Source organism: Rhinolophus sinicus, linkage group LG04 (assembly GCF_036562045.2).
Source record: "Rhinolophus sinicus isolate RSC01 linkage group LG04, ASM3656204v1, whole genome shotgun sequence".
Taxonomy (NCBI): Eukaryota; Metazoa; Chordata; class Mammalia; order Chiroptera; family Rhinolophidae; genus Rhinolophus; species Rhinolophus sinicus.
Window position 1 is genome coordinate 179,755,145 of NC_133754.1, and position 22,885 is coordinate 179,778,029.

The 22,885-nt window shown below is 41.5% G+C and overlaps 1 protein-coding gene across 1 annotated transcript in view; it reads right to left on the reverse strand.

Annotated features, from left to right (window-relative positions):
* PSMB7 (proteasome 20S subunit beta 7) overlaps positions 1 to 20,927 on the reverse strand; it is a 55,728-nt gene extending 34,801 nt beyond the window's left edge. Inside the window, exons 1-5 of the mRNA XM_019728533.2 lie at positions 20,773 to 20,927; positions 20,248 to 20,341; positions 19,341 to 19,438; positions 17,997 to 18,137; positions 12,311 to 12,426 (exon numbers count right to left, since the gene is read on the reverse strand). Coding sequence (XP_019584092.1) covers positions 12,311 to 12,426; positions 17,997 to 18,137; positions 19,341 to 19,438; positions 20,248 to 20,341; positions 20,773 to 20,834 — 511 coding nt within the window. The 5' untranslated portion in view covers positions 20,835 to 20,927. The remainder of the gene's footprint in view (positions 1 to 12,310; positions 12,427 to 17,996; positions 18,138 to 19,340; positions 19,439 to 20,247; positions 20,342 to 20,772) is intronic.
* Between the last annotated feature and the right edge of the window lie 1,958 nt (positions 20,928 to 22,885).

Here is a 22,885-nt window from a genome sequence, read left to right on the forward strand (position 1 = left end):
TCACACACACGCACACACATATATTTTAAAAAAAAAGGCATTTCAAAGCAGTCACATCAGTTTTGTCTGCTCTCAGACAGGGCAGGTAGCAGCAGTCCCATTTGACAAAAGGGGAGAGCGACCATCAGAAGGAAGGAATCTGCCCAGATTACACAGCCGGGGATTAGCGAATCTGAGAATCCCCAGATCAATCTCAATGCAAAGTGTCCCACATTCCTTCCATTCCACCGTGTTGCCTTGTAAATAGCAAAGCCAAAATCTTAAAATCAACATTAGAGAAAGCATGAAAGTAGCTATATCTTCTTAGCACCCCACCCCAAAAAAGCATGCTTTTTAACTTGCTTTTTCTTCAGATTTTAGTATACTCGATTACCACACATCTGCATCTAGTTAATTTGTGTTGTTTTGCTTGGAAATTCAAAGGAGACTGGGATTTTAGTTAAATGTTTTAAAATAATTGAAGAGAAGCCATTCACTGTTTAGCAAGGCCACTCAAGTATCCGTTCTGTATTTATTTTAAAAAATAGCCCCATTCAAAAAAAAGAAAGAAATTAGTCTCCATTTTCTAAAACCTCTGAAGGTGTTTATCAGCATTAGTAACTCAATTAGAAACTGACTTTTTCTGAGAGAACAATCCAACTCAGAACAAAATACGTAATGAATCGAAAAAATTTCACTAAGATATTGCTTTTACTTGCTCTATATATTTAAAAACAACAGTATTAATATGGCTTGAGGACAGTGGGATTTAAAACAAAAAATGAAACCTTCTTTTTATAGAGTTCATCAAAGAACTAAATCCAATTCTAGAAAGTATGTTACCAGACATGCTGAAGAAACAATGAGACTGAAATAATTTTCTAACACCTGCTGCTCTAAGTCCAACTCTAGGAAGGATCTGAAAGCCAACAGGTAGAAATTTGCTTTTCCTAACAAGGTCGATGCTCACAAACTCTCAGACTAGGGCCAGAGAAAACAAAAGGGAACATTTACTGAGGGCCTTTTAGATCTCGGATCCTGAGCTCAAGTGATGTGAGTGGGTCTTTCTCCATTTTACAGACAAGGAAACTGAGGCAATACAGCCAATAAGCAGAGCCAAGAGTCAAATCCAGGTCTTATGGCTCTTAAGCCCTTGCACCTTTCAGAAGGGCAACTTCCCACTCATTCCTTCCAACAAACCACGCCAGGTGCCCACTCGGCCGCAGGCTCTGGGAACCCACAGCTCTGGCACTTGCTCGCTGTTTCCCCCAGCACATCACTGAGGCCCTCAGAGCCCTACAAGGCTGCCAAGTGACTCCAGAAGGCACCATCACATCAAGCACATGAATGCTGGCCCTGGAACAGTGGAGCAACCTTATCCCGCTAGCTTCCTCCCCGCACAAACGGATGAAGACAGAACGCGACGTATCTCCTCACAGTGGCTGGGTGACCTGAATGAGGTGACACATGTACAGCAGAATGCCTGGCACGCAGTAAAAGCTCAGTAAGAGCTGGCTATCGTAATTACTCTACGACAAGGTCCCCACTCCCCAAGAGCTATTGTATACCATCATTCTCAACAAGTCCCAGGATCGGCGGCTTGAATGGAAACAGAGGTCTTCAAAATCTCCTCTCAAAGTCACGAAGTTCTGAGAACCAGCAGGAATGGATTTCTACTGCTTTTCCCCAAATCAATTTAACCAGATCTTTTCAGGAAAAAAGCTGCTCCTTCTGCTAAGGAGGGGCCCACTGTAAGCACCCAAAGACCCGTTTGCCACCGTGGCCTGCCAAGGTGTAAGATGTATGCAGCGATAAAAGAGTAACTCGCAGAACTTTCTAATCCATCAGTGTCAGCTCCCCCTGACACAGTGCTTACTCACACTTCCTCATTGTTAGTCAACTGGCCACACATCCTGGGTAAAATCTGGTGCTTTCCACAGCCCCATGGAGCGGGATCATTTTTCACTCCATCCCTGTCTACAAGACCCAGTCTCCTGGTGCTGGTGCTGGCTCTGGAGGCCAACGCTGCCAGTGTGTGAAGAGCTGATTTATGAATATAAAACAATGTTGGTGCCAGGGGACCATGTTCAGCCACTAGAGAGCAGTGAAGCACCTCTCCTGGCTCCAGGAAAACTCAAGACACCGACTTGAAGTGGTTTAATTGTATGCATGCATTTCATTATAAGTCTTGGCCAAAAGCTTCCAGGAGAGGCAGGCCAAGTGATCAGACAATCTTGCATGGGTTGCTGAAATCCAGATTTGTCCTTTGTCAGCACAAACAGTTTAATTTGATGTTTTCACTCCTGAGTAAGCACTGAGTATTACATTTAAACCCCTCAAGAGGGGGAAGAATGCTTCCTTTTCATCAGCAAATGTACCTCAATGTCAGAGAGTCTATCTTTTATTCCTAATGAATTTTAAAAAATTGTTCCATTTAATATGCTTAGAAATAGATTTTAAAGCATAGAACATTTTCACTCAAAAGTAATTTCTAAAAACAAAAAGTTCCTTTTCTAAATGTTGTGCAGTCAAAAAGGAGTTAAATTTTACTCTAAGTAAATAATTTAAAACACCACTTGAACAGGGATTTTTCTTATAATTGCAAGTGCAACATCTCATTGACCCGACACATTATAAACACTTATTCTTAAGAAAAGACTAACAATCAGGACATCCAGGCCACAAAAATGAAAGGTTTTATTTTATTAATGTATTTTAATGAAATGCCACAAGGTTTCAGGACCGAAAATTGTTCTCCTTTAAACAGGACTCACCTAACCCTATGTTTAGGGGTTAAGGGGGAGGATGAAAATTACCTTAAGACATGCCTCTCCTAATCAGCCTCCCCCACCATCAGGCCTGGCGAGGAAAGAGCAGCTCTCACTCCGCAAGCGTACACTCCTCCCTCCCGCCGCGGGAGCGCCAGTCAGTCGGAGCTGACAGGTCTTTCAAAGGCATCCTTTACCCTGGCCCACATGCCAAAATAACTTCCGAAATTGCAAGTTATTCCACTTCGCAGATCTTTTCCAAGTTTTCATGTCCCTCAGAACACTCAAAGACAAAGGACCACAGAATTTAATAATTTATAAAACACATCTCTTCTTAACCATTAAGTATAGGTTTATCTAGTCCATAAAGCCTATGTGCAAACAATAAGAAATCTGACTTATTGGAAAAAAAAATGTGTAAAGCACTGCTACATATACTTTCGCACTTCATTTTTCTGTGGACAAGATGCTATAACTCCACTTTATAGATGGGAAAAAAACAAAGTTCAGAGAGGTGAAGGAACCGACCCAAAGTCACACAGCTAGTAATGGCAGATCCGCCTGATAACAAATCCCTAGTTCGATGATCTCTGTAGTGAAAAGTCTTCTAATGCATAAAATGACTTTCCACTTAGTCTGCCCAATAAGTAAAAAGACCATCAAGCATGGGTTATGAGACTATAAAGGCACTTCTCTGTAGCAGGGCCAATTCTGACACAAGAGCAAGTAAAGATGAATTAGATACCTGACTCTCTCTGAAGTGGAGTCAAAAACAAAGGACCTGAAACTGCGAGCACTGCATTTAACGGTTCTGAAACATACTCCCGGCAAAGACCGCTACTTGGTTGTAGACCAAGGACTGAACTCAAGTCAGAGAGGATCTCATGGCAAATGTCAGAGCAGAAAAAACAGGAGGAGCAGTGCCCTACACATTAGTTCAATACCTCACCATTTTACCTACAATAGACATTTAACATTTTTTCTGCAGCATCAAGAACAAAGTCCACTCTAATTAGAATAGATTAAAAACTGGCAAGGGCTGCATATATTCCATTCCCTGTAACAACATGATGAATTTTAGAAGTCAATACTTTCTCATTTCCTAACCTAACAGCACCATCTATTGGCTTAGTACCACCTTTGCAGCCACCAGGAATCAAGATGCATAATTCAATTTTCATGGGCTTTTGGTTCCCAGTTGTTTAATTCCTGGCATTCCATTGCAGCATAAATTTTAAGACATAAAATCCATGCATTGCACATTTTAAATCTTCTGAAATGCATCTTACACATATTAATCAAAGCAGGAAAAACTGCCAGAGAAATCTTAGTACACAGAACTGTGCACAGAGAATGTGTTAACACTAAAATTATCAAAACACCATGCACCAAACAGCGATGTTGTGCTACCATGTTTCCCCGAAAATAAGACCTAACCAGAAAATAAGCCCCAGCGTGATTTTTCAGGATGACATCCCCTGAAAAGCCCTAATGTATCTTTTGGAGCAAAACTTAACGTAAGACCTGGCCTTATTTTCAGGGAAACACGGTACAAACAAAGATTTTTACGTATGGTATCTCACTTAGTCTTCACACATTTCCCACAGGAACTGTCCTCTAACCACTTTAGAAACTGTCCTCTAACCACTTTACAGACGAAGACATCAATGTTCATACTTGAAAGCTAATAAATATTGGACTCAGATTTGAACCCAGTTGGACTCCAAAGACCAGCTCTTTTCCCTGTCCCACTCTATCTCAAAAAAGGACGCCCAGAGCATCAAATGCATGGAATAAACCCCAGGTGCTTTAGAGCATGTCCACACACAACATGACACTGTGGCATGCCAGTAGCCCTGTGACCTTCCCAAGTCAAAACAATCAGCCTCTTTTGAGAAATGAGGGAGGGCTTTGCGGTTCAGAGAGGTTAGGTGAGTAGCCCCGTCAAGCAGGGCTGGGACTGAAGCCAGGGCTTCCATCTTTTTCTAGGATTCTAGGTTATACCTCAAGGGGTTACAAAAAGCCCGCTCTGGGTGGGCACTGACTGTATGAACTCCCACCAGAGTTCCCACCAGAATGCGGTTCCCTCGGCTGCACAGCCCCTGAGCCACAGAGAGCAGGGGCCGAGATTCACCCCTGTACTGACGGAGACACATGCTTGTGGAACCCCCCGCACACAGTCCCATGGCCCATACAAGTCAGGAAAAAGGATTTCCAGCACCACTATAGCTATCAAGGCCACCTGCCCTCTGAGAAGGCCTATCTACTAAATACAGTACTGCGGAGTTCACACCTGATTTAAGGGTTGAAAATGCATGTAGAAAACACATCTGCCATCTTGTTAACAATCTGATCTGATCCAGCACTGGAAAAAATTTCCAAAATCGAGTCATGTGGAGATACCAAAATGTCTGCACAAAGGCTGCACTTCAGTGTGAAAAGACAGAGAATATGGCAGGCCTGAATTCCCTACTGATGTTCTTAAGTTCCAGCTTCATTCTAAGACTCCTTTGTGCCCACAAGGTGAGACATCGGTATGTTTACACCTCTGTCCTGAATCTTTCTAATTGCTGGGGCGCTCTGTACATTGGGGCTTACGAGGCACATTCCAGTAATTAGGAAACGGCATAACCAGTTTATCTGGAGATTAGATTTTACCTGCATGGCCCTGGCTGTGACCCCAAGTCTTCCCTCACAGCGCGTTATCAACATTAATTCCTGAAGTTAGTATTCCTAAATTGTCCAAGGGCCTCATTTCTGGGAATGTCGTGCTTGAAATTGTATTCATATTAATTCTCCACGTGAATAAGTGGGCAAAAACAAAAATTTTATACGCCTTGCTAATGCTGCTATGAGGAACACTGCCAAACGAATAGCAAAAGATGGTTCCCCAAGCTACTCCCGACACTACTTCAGTTTGCCTAATAAAGGAAAGCTGGAAAGTTAAAAGGAAAAGCTAATTAATCCAAGAATGAGAAGAACCCACATTTTGTCTATAAAAAAATAAAACCATAACCCTTTGCCTTTAATAGAAAAGTCCAAGAATCGTGCCCGGCTTTCCGCAATCATACTCATTGATCTCCTGCAGTCTCTCGCAAATTGTTCTCTTACAAAAGAAATAATTAAATGAAACCTGAGGGGCCCTTCTTTTTTGAGAATAAACCCAATCATACTTCCTGGACCAAATGCCACACCCCACTCACCGCAATAACACAGCCAAGGGGGAACTGTCACACCGCCCAGATCATGGCCCGCGTGGCATGTGACCTTCGCACGCCTCTCTGAGCCTCAATGTCCTCCTCTGAAAGACCAGGGTGATGGTACTCACCTCACAGTCTTGCAAAGACTAAATCAGTAAAGCATCTCACAACATTTGCTGGTACGGCAGCTGGAAAGCTGCTGGATGAACGATGCTCTCGTTATGGTCACATCATGTCCACAAAAAAGGTTTTAGGACAGAAACTGACCAAGGGCCACACGACAAGGAGTTTGATACATCTTCTCCCCCGTAAACCCGCGGGAAGGCCACCAGCCCTCAGACAGGAGCACGACAAGCTGTGCCAGCATGTTAAAGATGCGAAAGGCAAGACAGGTCTTCTAGTCAATGCAAATGACGAGTAACCTTCATCGCCTGGCCAGTGGCCAGTACAGGCCCCTGGGGAGACAATATTTAGACACCCTTGTGTTATGGGTAATTTATAGCTTCCAGCTCTTACTGTCAAATCACTCAGATAAAAAAGGATTAATTACTAATAAGTTTCGTTTTTATTTCTCATAATAAAAAACTTATAATGTAACTAAAGCTAGAGAATTTACATGAAATCTTCCTTTTCTCACATAAGCTTCATTTATGGAAAGCCTGACCCACAGTGAACGCTGATGCCCCATGGAAACACTTCCTTTAGGAGGACGCTCTAGCTTACCTGTAGCTTGAGGTGTGATTATAGCTCACCCAAAATAAATAACATGAATTAAAACAAAGTCCACCAAATTTTGGCAATTCTGGGGTCTCTCAAAATCCAGCTCCCCGGCCCCTCAGAAATGAAAAGACCTGAAAACAACACTAGAACAAGACCCCAAAAAAGCACCTGCATTAGGAAGGCAGCACTGCACAGCTACTACCACAGGGAAAGATGGACGAAGCCCCACTCAAAAGTAGACAATGAGAAACGAAAAAAAGGACTAGGACAAAACCAGGGCAGTACAACTGTATTTTCTTTTACATTATCTGGCAACGGGCTCCTCTTCCAATGGACTTGGATTGGAAAAAATAAAATAAAAATCATGTTGTCTTGGGGTGGTAGAATTGTGCATAATTTTTAAATTTTTCCTTTGACACTATAAAGCTGTTTCAGTAAATACTGTCTGATAATATGCAGGATGGAAAATCTGCACACAGACCAGTCAACAATATGCAAAATAAATAAATGCCAGGGGGAACTTGCATAAATATTTTCAGTATTTATAAGCAAGGCTTAATAGTTTAATGAAGGAACATCTATAAGATGATAAAATCAAAGCAGCTGTGTTGTACAGGGATTTACTGGACCTGGAAGAGGAGGTTCAAGCCCACGCTTTGCCACTGACAGGCTGAGCAATAAGGCAAGTTACTAAATATCCTGTTTAAGTTTCAGGTTTCTCATCAATAAAATAGCAATGACATCATCTCTTGCATAGAATTTTAACTGAAAATGATGACAGCACCAGCAGACTCTGGCACTGAGACACTCTGTAATGTGCGTTAAATTTGAACTAATACTAGGCTTTAAAAAAAAAAAAAGAACCTATCACACACACAATGCTCTGTGCTAAATGGGGCCACACAAATGAAACACAATCTAAACCAACTGTATTCCAGGGGTACTATAAACTGCCAGTGCACAAAAATAAACAGCTAAGGTTTCTAACACTGAGTTTCAGACATTTCCTTGGCACAAGCAAGTTCGAGGATCAGAAATTTAATTCACCATCAAATATTCATGGAGTCACACAGGACTCTGTGCGAGTCTGGGAGTGAGACACGGATTCTACTCTGAGATCTCAAATTTTCGCAGGGGCAGGAAGGACAAGCGCTGGGGGAAGTGAGTGTGGACAAGGCTGGAATCATGTTTCACGCCAAATGCCCTGAGAGGAAGTACTGACTCAGCCTGGGGCAGTCACAAGGGAATGGCTGCCGGGCTAGACCTCGGATGAGAAGTAAGAACACTCACGGCAGAAAAGGCATTTCTGAAGAAGGCAGCACTGCAGCAGTGGGGTGTGAAAGCCTGCTCAGGGGAGGCAAGGGACAGGAAAAAGGGCCTAGAGCCCAGCTGGAATGGAGGTGGCCCCAGGCGAAGGAGTTATTCCAGCACTGCAGTCAAGAGCCAAGAAGGGACCGGCACTAAGGAAGACAGGAGAGGACGGATGACAGGACCCAGAATCGAGCATAACATTGGCTCGGCTGGTTTGTGTATCTCTGTACTGTCCGCGACCATCGCTACCGCCACTGGACCTGTCCACACCCTCAACATTTCTGGCCACACATCTCCCTCCCTGCCTGCAGACTCTCCCATCTCCCATGCCAATCTTCCTCCCTAGCTGTCATCGGACCGCTCTTTGTAATAAGCAAATCTTACCCTCTCATTCCCTATTCCCTGGCTTGAAAACATTAGATGGAAACCTCCAGGACAAAACCAGAACTCAGCCTGTATCACCGGGACCCTCCCGGGCCTAGCTTTCCAACCTTGCCCCTGCTCCCCACCCCTGAACACCCATGCCTTTGCTGCTGCTGCGCCCCCTGCATGGAATGCTACCCCCACCCACGCGCTTGCCTCACCCATCCAGCAAACTAGGGCCTTCCAGTGCCTTGTGCACCACAGGACCTGGAAAGTCTTTCCTGTGGGAGTAGAGCGGGGAGGCAGATTCCTGGCTAATTCCTACTTATCCTCCAGGTCTCAGCTGTGTGACTTCTTCCCGTCTTTCACCTATCAGACTGGCAAGAGGACCCAGAGTTGGTGGGGTTTAAGAGAAAGGCATTCTCATATTCTGTTGGTGACAGTATAAACTAGTGCAATCTTTTTGGAGGGCAATTTGGCAATAGCTTTCAAAAAGTAAAACACACTGTATAACCATTTGTCACTTTTCTGGGCTGCCCAGCAGCTGTTCTTCCTTCCTACATCTGGGGAACCCCACCACCTTATAAGTGGGTGACCGAGCTTTACCAATCAAAAACACACACCCTCCCCGGGGAGCTCTCTGGTGGTGAAGGAGATGGCAGGACGAACACGGTTCCCGGGCAGCAGTGAGGAGGGAGCCAGGGCCCACCCAGCACCAGCTGAGCCGGCCGTGCAGCCGTGCCATTCCATCCTCGCCTGCAACGGCCCGTTCTGCAGCATGATTTCTGACACTTTTCTTGGCCCCAAATCCAGTTCTCGCCCTCCCAGCTATTCTGTGAGTCACCTACTATCCCTTAAAAAAAAAATTCCTCTTTTCCTCTTAAATCGTCTGGTGATTCCACAGCTTGCAACCAAGAATTCTAAGCAACACGTGCACACCCCCTAATCCAGAAAGGCCACTACTAGAAATTTATCTGATGTACTTATACAAGTACACCAAGACACATTTGTTGCAAAAATCTTAAAACCAAAACATCCTCTACAGGAGGATGAGTCAGTAAATCATGGTGCAGCCATACAATGTAGTTCTAGGCAGCTGTTATTACAGACAGGACATAACGCTACAAGTGGTGAGACGAAAACATCTTCAAAACCAATTCACAGTAAGGGAACAGTATGTAGAGCATGATCTCATTTGCGTATTTGTAATAGGGATAGAGAGGTAACAGATGATAGAGATACATGAAGGTGTATCATAAACCATTTTCTGGAAAAAAAACATAAGACATTCTTAACAGTGGTTACTTTGGAAGAGGGATATGAAATAAGAGACTTATTTCTTATGTAATATTTTTTCCCACTTGAATGTTTTGTCATGTTTGTAAATTACTTTCATCAGAAAATGTTTCCACGTCAATTGCCCAGTAAGGGCTTCCCAAACCCCCCTTACCCATATATTCCTTCCTGTTATTCTCTTATTACTAGTCTTTTCCTCCAGGGCACTTAGCACAGTGCATTTAGGTTAATGTGTACTTACTGGTAATTCCTGTCTCCCAGAAGGCTATAAGCTCTGAGGGCAGGTGCTGTGTTGACCACTCTACTCCCAGCATCCCACAGGGCCTAGCACATAGTAGATGCTAAATAAACATCTGATAAATGAATGGAAGTAACTTATCCTTCTTTTAAGATTCAGCTCGAGTGAAGTGAAGGTTTTCCTGAAATCCTCCAGTGTGGTCAGATGAGACCCTTTCTCCCTTGGGCCACCGCGGCCTTTGTACCCCGGCCCTGCCAGTTTGTACTGTCTCACAATCACAGTGTGAGTGTGCTCAGGGCAAGGACCCACGCATTCACCTCTTCTGTGGAGCCTGCTCCTGTGCCTTTACACCAAAGGCCCTCAAGAAACAGTTGACAGATGAACAGATGAACAAACAAACTAAACCTCAAAGTAATAATTTACTCGCGCAGTAAAATCAGATGTTACTGACGTCGTGTTCTTCTTAATCTGGTCTCTAATGAGAGAGCACAGGCAGATTTGTGTGGAGTAATGATTTCTGAACAGAAGCGTGCTATAAACTCAGAGCTGTGGAACCATCACCCTGGGCTCACACTAGACTTGGAGAGACGCCAGAACAACGCTGGCCAGGACAGAGCACAAAGCAGGGCCGCAGGAGTGAAATGAGCAGACACAAATCTACTTGACTACTAATCACTTTCAACAACTTTTCCTAAATTCAGGATTATGCTCTTAAGACAAATTATTATAGTTCAAAAGCAAAAGAAACCAATTCAATTTTCCCACCTAAAAAATGTACTGCTTCATATCATTGTTAAATTTCCAGAAACGGATGATTTTATCAAGGTGATATAAGAGAATATCCTAAAGGACTTAAAGGTGGAGGGTTATGATATCTGCTATTTACTTTCAAATGGTTCTACACATACACACACACAAAATTAACAATAACAAAATAATGTGAGAGAGAGAACAACTGTGGTAAAATGTTAATAACTGACAAATATGAGTAAAGGGCATATAGGACTGTTCATTGTACATTACTGTTACTTTTCTGCAACTGCGAAATTTTAAGTAAAAAAAAAAGAAGAGAAACTTAAAATACTTAAAGAAAAGGCTATTCCACCTTTACGTTTAAAGGCATCATGGGGAGAAACAGTGCTTTGACGAAGATAACAAATACATTTGAATAAAGCAATTCAGAACAATTCTAAAATTACTGTATCTTTATTTTAATAATTACAAAGATTCATCCAAATGGGATCCGGGGGTACATCATTCTGCCCACAAACAGGAACATCTGTAGCATAAAAACCTTCTAAGAGGCTAGATAGCTCCATGGAATAGCAAAGTCTCAAATTGGCAATTTCCATACTAGTCAAGGCAGCGGAGCCAAGGTACCAAGACAAAAAATGTAACAGGTAAACAACAGCTGGAAAAACACCAGCTACCTATGACCTGTTTGAATTTCTGGACCTATATAATTTGACTCTGAAATTTAACCTAAAAGTTAGAACTTAAAAATCCCAATTCTGCTAAATATGATTTTATCGTTTTGTTGTTGTTCATTAAAAAATATTCTTATCTAACACTTGAGCTAAAATACAAACGTAAAAAGCTGATCTAAAAAGAGTAACTACTATTTATAGGTCAGACACTGGACGAGATGTGTTATATATGTTATCTCTAACCATTGTAACCTGGTATGTATGGAGGAATTATTATTAATACCATTTCACAGGTGAGGAAATCAAGGTTCAGAGGGGGAATTAAATGTCCCTGACCCCTCAGATATTAAGTAATAAAGAGGGACTCCAGTCACTCTGGCTTAAAAAACAACAACAAACGAACCTGCAGACCAGGCCTGGGAACAGGCCTGTTTCCACGGCAAGACCTCCACACTAGCTTTACCTCTGCCCGGGAAGCTCTTCCATTCAAACCTCACTTTTCATGAGCCCTACTTTGACCTTCCTATGTAACACTGCTGTCTGCCTTCCAGCCCAACACTCCCAAGTCCCTTACCCTGCATTAATTTAATTTTTTTTGAGATAATCATAAATTCACATGCAGATGTAACAAATAATGCATTGAGTTCGCATATACCCTTGGCCCAGTTTCCCCCAAAGGTAGTACCTTGCATAACTGTAGTCAAGTATCACCTACTTTACTTGTTTCTCCTAGTATTTATCACTAGAAAGGGATATTTACAGTAGTTGTTGTTGTCTGTCCACCTCCACTCAGAAACAAATTCCTTGCAAGCAAGAATCTTTATCAAAATTTTGTTCGTTATATCACAACCACACAGAATAGGGCCCAACCCGCAGGAAGAACTCAGATGTAGAATGAATCAAAGCACTGTTTGTACTGCCTCCTCTAACAGGAAATAGACCAGCTCTTTAAGAGACCAGCTTGGTAAATAAGAGCATTCTGAAACATCAGGGAAACATTACACTCACCCATGGTGACATAAGGCAATTTATCAGTTGATCCATGAGGATAGATGCTGTAGAGGTGAGGTCCAGTAACATCTACGCCCCCCAAAACTAGGGCTGCACCAATGTAACCTTGATACCTGGTGATCAGAGTATGCATAAGAAAAAAAACATGAGTCTACATTGCATCACTGTAACTTAACCAAAAGCTGTATGAGAAGTCAGAAAACAAAAGGCTTTTCTTATACTGCTACTGTTTCATTAAGTGGTTACAGTTTTGATGGGAACAAAGGGAGGAATGGAACGCACTTTAATTGAACATATATCAGCCAATAAAAACTGCATATTGTGTGAGGCACTCCACGTACCTTATTTCATCTCAGTAACACAACCCCCTTTAAAAGAAGACTCCATAACTCTCACTTCAGAGAAGATAAAACCAACCCAAAGACATGAAGTGCTCGCCCAATGTCTCAAGCCAAGCTTGGCTTACTCCAAAGATTATCAGCACCCTTCCCACCAGGCCTCTCTGTGTTCAGCAGATAAGCTCCCTTGCAAGTTAACAATGAGGAGTTGCTAAACTCAAGCTGTTCAATACCAGTTTCACCATAGCCTAACAGGAAAATGACCAATGTCACACCTTCCCTTTGACACAGGAGCTGCTTGAGCACAGAGGAAAGACCATGTGAGGACACAAAGAGAATGCAGCCATCTGCAAGTCAAGGAGAGACGCCTCAGGAGAGACAAAAACCTGCCAACATCTTGGTCTCAGACTCCCAGCCTCCAGAAAATAAATTTCTGGAGAAAATAAATTCCTGTTGTTTAAGTAAGAAAAAAAACAAACCAAAAAAACCCCCCCAAAAAACTTCCCTTTGAATAAGTCCACAAAAGAATAATCACAGATATGAGCTCATGTTGAGTAAAAACGTATTTCATCATTCAGGGAAGCGAATGATGAAATAACTCCATGACAGCCCGTAAAACCCATTGCCACCACCCACAGGATAAAGCTGTACCTCTCAGGAACAGGGACAGGAATACGTTTTCTACCCCACCCCCATCTCTGTTTAACTGTGCACATATTTGTTCCTTTGGACCCATTACCTGGCTGGTTTTCCACTTCTCTAGATTGCTTTCCCTATATTTGGTACAATTGTTTACCATTAGAATTGCTATGCTCGATAAACATGCTGGATTTCAAGTTATCCACTGTGAGCTTCTAGCTCTTTGGGAAGAAAAATGAAACACATGATGAATTTGCCAAATGATATAATCATTAAAACTGATATAAATTAACACAAGAACCAATCAAAGTCGTAATATTAAATTGTCTGAGATAGAGGGACCCATCAGAAGTGTTCTAGGTGAACAGATTAGTCAAGTCCAATATTTCCGTGTCCCTTGAGTACCATATTGTTATTTCAGAATCTTCTATTTATAAGTGAAAAACTGAAGAGCAGGAAAGGATTTCAGAAGCAGCGTCAAGAAGAAAGGGCCCAGATAGGGGAAGAAGGTAGTCATAAGGCACGTGAGCTAGCAGCAAGGTCAAGACTACACTCCACGGCTCTGGGATGTGAAGCCAGAATCACCAATCCACCGCTCCCACCCCAGTCTGGTGCCTGGTCCATGACACCAACTGACTGCTAAACAGGATGTTTAAGTAAAGTCAGTAACAATCAGCTGGTTTTCTTTCAAGCTAAAACATAATCTCTGTTTGATGCCTTTAAAAGAGTCTAAGACATTTTGGCAAATTACTGAAATCCTTAAAAACTGATCCACACTACTTTCAGGAATCTAAGGATGTAATGGGGCAAATATGCAGAAATGAACGCACAAGAATGTTTACTGCAGGACTGTTTATGATGCTAAAAAAAGCTGAACAGTCAGAGGGAGAACTGGCTAAACTAGCACAGCTATGCAACAGAACACTACACAATCATTAAAAACCATGCTACATTTTCTCGTCCACTTCTGACAGTAGTGCAACTTAGTACAATCTTTCTCAAGGATGGTTTCGGCAACATACATCAAAATGTTAAATGTGCATGTCTTTGATCCAGCAATTCCACTTCTAGGAATTTACTTTAAAATATAGCCTAAGGTATTAATCACACAAATACCTAAAGGTTCTATGTTCCAAAGGGTTCACAGAATACCTTATAAAACCTTAAATACCTAAAACAGGCAACATCGTTAATGTTCAAAAACTGGTTAATAGAATGGAATACTATGATACCACCAAAAAAGATGATATTCATCAATGGTTCTTAAACTTGTATGGGTCACAGACTCCTTTGAAAAACTGACCAAAACTGGGGAAACCTACCCCCCCTCCATAAGAAGTGTACATACAAAAGTTTTTCACTCTTTCAGGAGAGTTACAGGTCTCTAGAACTCCTCCAGGGACTCAAGGTAAAAACTCTGGATGCTGAGCTCTTCCACTAATGGGAACAATGTTCACAATATACTATTATGTGAACAGGGTCAGTTACCAAACACCACCTACTGCGGGATTCCATTTTTGCAAATGCATAAATGAGTATATATGCATAGTATAAAAGGTCTGAAATAACGTATCTCAAAGATTTACAATGTATTTGTCTACATGGCAGAACATCCACTAACATTTACTTCCTTCTTTTCACTTTTCTACAGTGTCTAAAGTTTTTACAATGATCATACATTATTTTTATAATAATTTTTTAAAAGATTATTTTCATTTTGAAACACACCAACATGGAAACTACTCAAGATGAAGTGGTAGGTGAAAATATTAGGTTGTATTATTGGACATACACAACTATGATCACATTTTTACAAAACAAAATTATGTATTATTAAACAGAAAAAACCTTGAAGGCTGTAATCTGTTTGCATCAATTGCTTATGGGTGGTAGGAATCCAGATAATTTTTATATTTTTTTTAGTTTATCTGTATCTTCTAGCTTTTTTTTTTTTTTTAACGGTGAACATGTACAAGTAATATGGAAGGAAAGGATGGAACAAACAAAGAAATAAATGAACTTAACAGACAAGAAATATATATACCCAACCAAAATGTGATTCTCCCTGAATGGCAAAATTTTTGTTTTGGGGAGGGGGGGGCTTTTCAGTATTTTCCAAATTTTCTACAATAAATATATGACTTTTATAAGGAAAAAAGAAGGGTATAATTAATATAGTAAAATAGATAGAAGAGCCTCTATGTACTCAAAGAGTTCCCAGAATATAGGACAGTATATACAACTTCTATGAGACTGAACAAGGAAGCTCCATACTCAGAAGGAACAAGTATCACAACTTCTACATCTAAACATCAGGCAAGTACAATAAAGTATTTCCTGCTTAAATAAGGAAACAGATACCCACTTTAGTTTATCAAACCCTCTTTTCTCACGATCCAGGTTCACAGGAAATGGGTTATTCAGGGGGGAAAAGGTACAGTAATAGCAAGAAGAGTATATCTTGGACCTTTTTTTCAGCCTCTGAATTTTATGGGGATCTAACTGTGTACTAGGCTCTGAACTAGGCATTGCCATAGCCTTGCTTCTTCATCCATTTCCTCCTCAAGAGTCAAGAGTGACAGAAACTATTATCCCCATTCTAGTGAGAAAGAAACTGAGGCTAAGAAAAGTAAGATGAACAGCCCAAGGTCACACAACTGTAAGTGCTGCAGAAGAGAGTTGAACCAAAGTTCCAAAGTCAAATCCTATGCTTTTAATCCTTAATGTACTGATTCATTTCATGTATCAAGAAAAATATCAGGAGATATAAAGGACCATAATTACCCTGGTTTAAATTATTAAATGTTCATCTCAAAACTTTCATAAAATTTAATTTTTATTAAGTATGTTAAACTAAAATTAATAAGACACTGACAAAAAGAGAATTTATAATTCCTAAAACATTCTAAAGAGATTAACAGAAACATCTGCTAGACTTAGCTAAATGCTTTAAATGACATTGCAAGAAATCTCAAAATTTTCTCTTGACCGCAATTTTACAAGTTTAAAAATTGTTTTAAAGGTAATGCAGCGCACAAACCAGCAGAGGGAGCTTTGTATTTAAAATCAAAATCACAAATGTCTGCAGAAATCTTGACATATGCTATAACAAGATCTCACACTGTACCGGGATAATTTATTTGATAATTTATTTGATAGGCACAAATTCTCCAGGTTAGGATAATGATGATATACACAAATAACTGGAAATCACTGACATAAGGAAGGGCGCATTGCAGTCAGAGCAGGATTTAGGTGGCTATGACGAGGCTTCCTGCCCACATGACTCAAAAGTCCTGGTCTCCTCACCTATAAAATGGGAACTAGCCTACTGTTGCTGCAGAACTACATTAAATCTAATATCCACTTACTGAGAGATCAGGGGCCGTGCTAGATGCATAGGTGAAGACCTGCAAATTTACAGGCAGGCCAGGGACAGGCAGGAAACAGAGGGAAGTGAACCAGGCAGGGACTCACAGACCAGACATACGCTTCCACTTTTAAAGGCAGCATCTGCCACTCAGTTCCAGAAGATTCCTGCCACATGTTATGCCACACTCTTTCTGAATTTTTCAAAGGAGCCAGAAATCCAGATTTTTAATTCAAATCTCCCAGTTTACAACTACTGGCCATTATTATTTAAACATGTGACCTAAATAAATTTTTCTACAAGCAGACTATGACCTATGGGTCACCAGTTTATAACCTTTGCTTTCTTTCTATTTCTGCTCCCCTTTAATTGTCAGACCTGGATGCAGGTGCTGCTGCTGGGGGCAGAGATAAAGAAAAGGTTTTGTATAGACCACTTAATGAATGATGACGACCAGAATAAAGATGCTGGGTCAAATAAAAAAAACAAAGAGGTATCATGATGAGCACATTATCTACAAAGGAAATAGGAGAGAATTTGGTAAAGGTAAGGCAGGTCCCAAAAGGAGAAGCCAGTATTTCAACCCAAGACTAAACTCCCAGGCTATTTCCGCTATAATACACTACATCTCTTCATTAGGAGGAGCAAATGAGAAAATGGACTTGAAAGTTTAAAACTGTCGAGACCTATACAAACATTAAGTGATGACGTGATTATTAAGCAAGAAGGAAAAACAAAACTACTAAGAGGAACTGTCTGTGGGAGTCAAAGGGGAGTGAAGGTCAGGTCAGGAAGTCACTTCACCTCTTTAAGCCTCAATGTTCACATATAAACTGAAGAAGCCCCTCTCAGAATTAAAAGGATAAAATGAGATCATGCATAAAGCACATAGCACAGAGCCTGGCACACAAAGAGACAGACAAATATTGGTTAACATTGTTATCATTTTTCATTTCATTGCTTTTTTCCCCCTTGAAAGAGGGGGAAAAAAACAATCATTTGTGTTAGTGTGTGTTCACAAGATGAACTCAAAGGTTCCTTCCAGCTCTAACTTTCTTCCAATGAACAAAAAGTATATTTTTAATCCAATAATATCCCTATGCCTCAGGAAATGACTAACTGGTCACACATGATTTACTCATGGAAAAAAAAATCCATAAATTCAAATCCACTATCAAAAGCCTTACGAAATTAGAATGGATTTTTAGTAACAATGGAGTCCTAAAATAAAATGTGTACTTCTGAATGCTTTTTCTCCAGCTTCCGGGCTTCCTCTGGCTGAAAGTCTGAGTCATGAGAAAAACAGGCTCTATCACTCCTTGTCGTGGAACCTTACCTAAACAGCATCTGCTTCAGCATGCGATTGGCCGTCACAACTCTGGGAAGCCGACCAGTGGACAGGGAGTGCAGCTCCAAGTTGGAGGAAATGAGCTGGGTGGTCATGTCCGTGTCCGCAGCTGTCCCAGCACCACAACAACTAAAACATATGACAGAAACTTAGCTGAAATTCAATCACCAGAGGGCTCGATTAGAAGTGGAGCTTCCTGGGTAACTTCTACGAAGTTCAGGTATAAAGAGATGTTTTTGAGTGTATCTGCTCTGTCTAACCAATCAAATAAAAATAAAATTGAGACTATGTATCTAATTATATGCCAATATATTTTCTGTGACCCAACGGAACATTTGAAATCACTAGTTTCTGTGTTTCTAAATGAGGGTACATTTTACTTATCCTACAAACATATCCAAGTTGTACAAAAGAGGAAGGCATGTTAAAAGCCTTACAATTTAACATTTACCAAGTATATACAACTAGGTACCAGTCACCGCACTGAGTGCTGGGAATAAAAATGTAACAGTCCTTGCACTTGACCTCAAAGTTGAGTGGAAGAGACAGGTAAACAAAAATTATACCTTGTATAATGCCATATAGTAACACAGTACAAAATGTTATGGGAAACTGGAGGAGAGAGCAATTAATTATGATCTTTGAGGTTGTATATGAGCTAAATTTGGAAGAGTAAAATAAAAACACTGTATAAACAGAAGAGGAAAGGACATTTCTAAGCAGAGGCTGGCATAAACAAAGGGGAAACAGCTTGGAGAGGAGGGGAATAGGGACCTAGGAACAGTCCAGGTGTAAACTGGAGCAGGGGGTGATAGCAGCTAAATAGACTGAAAAGGTAAGCTTTTTGTGAGATTGTGCAAGGCCTTAAATATGCTCTAGAGTTTCAATTTTATCCTCAAAACAGGGTAAACATGTGAAAAGTGTCTTGGAATGTTTTTAAAGAGGAAAGGGACATAATCAGGTCTGTGTTTTACAAAATCCAATGACAGAAAAGTGGACAATAGAGATGGAAACGAGACCAGAGAAAGAAAGGCCATTTAAATGACAACTGCAATAGTCCAGCTGAGAAAAAAATTTAGCAGCAGGATGGACAGGAGGGAATGGATTCAAGAGGCACGCAGATGGCAGAACCAGGTACCAATTGAATCAAAGACTAAAGCAAACAGAGGACTTCAGGATAACTAGCTTAGGTGACAGGTGGATAAAAATGCCACTGAAGAGAGAAATAAAATACAGACTGAACAACAGGTTTTAGGGAGAAACACGGTAAATTCAGTTTTAACCCTGACATGTTTGAAAATATAAGAGTTATTCACACTAATCAATACTTACTAAATGTTAGGAGATATGAAGTGTATTTTTGAACAGTTCTTGTCAGCAACAACCATCCCTTCAGTTGCCCTTGTATCTGCTCCAAGAACTATGCCATCCTATTTTTAAAAAACATATAGTTTTAAACAATCTTACATATATAAATCACAGCTCTCTACTCTAGTTTAGGGAACACAATGTTGCCCATCCCCTGCTCCCCCAACCATCTATCCTCCGACCAAAACTCCTATTAAAAATATTATGCTATACTTTCAGAATTCAAGAAAAGGCTAATTAATAAATGTTATTGGTTGAATCCTAAGTAGGTGGCAGGAATTACCATTCCTGTTTTCAAATGAGGCTTAGAGATTCAGTGACTTCCTTACAAATCAGAGCTAATATGGGAAAAGTCTGGATTCACATAGAGAAATCCTTCCATTAAACTAGACACCTCTTGCCAATTTCTTTTTAAGAGATGTTACTCTTTACCTTTAACAACAACAATCATTTTCTCTTTTGACCCTTACAACAATTTAAGGACAGAGTTATCATGTCCATTTGATGGATAGGCAAAGTGTGGCCGTGAAAAGGAAAGTGACCTGCCCCAAACTGGAAGCAGCATATAAGTTACATGGTTAGACATACCTGTCTGACCCCAAATCTTGTGTTCTCCCATTACATCATCCTACTTTCTAAAGCAGTAACTTAAGACAGAAAAGTAAACTGGCCTCCTGTCAAAAACTGCAAAGTGAGAAAAGAAATCAAACTTGTTGAGAAGCACAGGAAACCTCCTAACAGTCTCTCCTAAAGGACCTTTTCCTCATGTACTCTGTAACTCGTGCCCTTCCGACAGGGCCCCGGGAAGTAAAGGAGGCCTGGTTCATGTAACCAGTCCAGTCACTGTGGCTTTGGGCCTGTCCCTGCTTACCTTATAGATCACCCCCGCAATGGTGGTGCCAGTTTTCCGGGCCGTCGGAAGCTTGTACCCTTTCTTTGCAAAATCGGCTTCCAAGAAGGCATTTCTAAGAGCAAATGAGAGAATAAAGCATTGACCGGCAGGACCACATCGCGCCGCACTTGCAGAAAGGGTGCCTCATAGGGAACTTAGGAAAAAACAACATACTATTTACTTTCACCCCCATCTGTTCACTCAATCCCAACATCAGTACTATTGTTCCGTTTTTTCAGCAACGAGAGCGTCAGAAGGGGCGGCACCTCGCCTAAGGAGACGGCGATGGAAGCTGCCCGTGTGTGCTGGAAAAGTGGGAGAGCAGACCCGGCCTCGGGAGAAACGCACGCTCAGGCCTTGATTCCCCTGAGTCACACGGGCCGCGAGCAGCAGGCCCCGCCGTCCACCTTCCTTTGGACTTTCCAGGTCAGGCCGCGGCCCAGCGCCGACCCGGGCACTGCACTGCCGCTCCCGCCCTGAACCCTGCCCCAGGTGTGGTCGTACCTGCGGCTGTTAGCGAAAGAGAAACCTCCAACCGGGGGCTGGTACACTGACACAGCCGCCATCTTCTCCACAAAGTACTTCCAGGCCGGAGGCGGGAGCAAACTAAAAGAGCCGAGTACTTCCGGAGCCGCCGGCGACCTGAGCTAAAGGGGCGGGGCCAACTCCATGCGGGAGCCAGGGATTTTAGGAGTTGCGGGCTCCTAGAGGAGCCCGGAGGTGTTTAGAGTATATTGCCCCAAGTGGCGCGGAAGAGAAACTGACGCCCGGAGCCAGGGGGTTGCGGGAGCGGGGTTGGTAGGGACTTGTCCAAGGTGGACGCACCCGACAGGCCTCCTGCCCACCAGACTAGAGTGGTTTCTGCTGTTAATTTGGCTCCATGGGGCTTCGGAGACAGACACACCCAGGTTCCAGACACAGCCCCACCACCTCCTTGCTTGAGCAAGTCCTCCCAACTCTGAATCTGTTTCCTCTGCTGTCAAACGGAGATGGCAGCTGCCTCAAAAGGCTGCTGTGAATTGAACAAGATGTACATGAAAAGATGTCCAACGTCATTGGAAATTCAAACCAAACCACATGCAATAATACCATTGCACACCCACTAGGATGGCTATAATAAAAAAGATAGATTTAAAAAAAAGAGAGATAATAACAAGTGTTGACGAGGATATGGAGAAACTAGAACACTCATACGTGGTTTGTGGGAATGTAAAATGGTGCAGCTCCTCCAGAAAACGATTTGGCTGTTCCCCAAAAAGTTAAACATAAGACCAATGATTCCTCTCTGATGTATATACCCAAGAGAATTGAAAACATATGTTCACAAAAACTTGGATACAAACATTCATAGCAACATTATTCATAATAGCCAAATAATGGAGACAACCCAAATGTTCATCAACTGATGAATAGATAAACCAAATGTGGTACATCCATACAACACAATATTATTCCACTGTAAAAAGGAAGGAAACACTGATACATGTTACAATGTAGATTAACCTTTAAAACATTGTGCTAAGTGAAAGAAGCCAGGCACAAAAAGCCACATATTGCCTGGTTCCATTTCTGTGAAATGTCCTCACTAGACAAATCCATACAGACAGAAAGTAGATTAGTGGTTGCTAGGAGATGGGGCGGGAGAAAATGGGGTGTGACTGTTTAATGGGTATGGAGTCTCCTTTTGGGGTGATGAAAATGATCTGGAATTAGATAGAGGTAATGGTTACACAACATTGTGAATGTACTACAAACCACTGAACTGCACATTTTTAAATGGTGAGTTTTATGTTAATTTTACCTCAATTTTTAAAAGGCTCCTGTGAGAATTGAAAATTGTACATGGAAAGCATCTATCCTGGCACACTGCTTCTAAATAAATAGCTACCACTGTTAATACATTTATTTCATCCTGCCAACAATCCTAAGAAGTAGTAATGTAATTCAACTCATTTTACTGATGGAAAAAGGTTCATTGAAGTAAAGTAATTTGCTCACTTTTGCATAGCAAGTAAATGACAGCCTCGGTAACTGTGAAATTAGTTCATTTATTCACTCAGCAAATATTTATTGAGCACATACTATATATCAGGCATGTTTCTAGGAATGAATGAATGAATGAATGAATGACATCCCAATCACCTAGAACCAGTATCTATCACAACTATGTGTTCAATAAATATTTGTTAAAGTTTAAATTCTTTTTCATTACTTCTCTGGGTCTTGTGTGTGAAATTAGGAAAACAAAGCCTCACCCACCTGCCTCTACAGGAATCTAATGATGAAAAAGTTTGAATGTCTCCTGTGTCACCAACTCTCTACTATAAATGTAAATATTAATGTAAAAAGTAAAAAGACTTGGGGTCGGCTGGATGGCTCAGTTGGTTAGAGCGCGAGCTCTCAACAACAAGGTTGCTGGTTCAATTCCCAAATGGGATGGTGGGCTGAGCCCCCTGCAACTAAGATGGCAAACGGCGACTGGACTTGGAGCTGAGCTGCACCCTCCACAACTAGACTGAAGGACAACAACTTTGAGCTGATGGGCCCTGGAGAAACATACTGTTCCCCAATACTCCCCAGTAAAAAATAATTAAAAAAGAAATGTACTCTGCTCTAG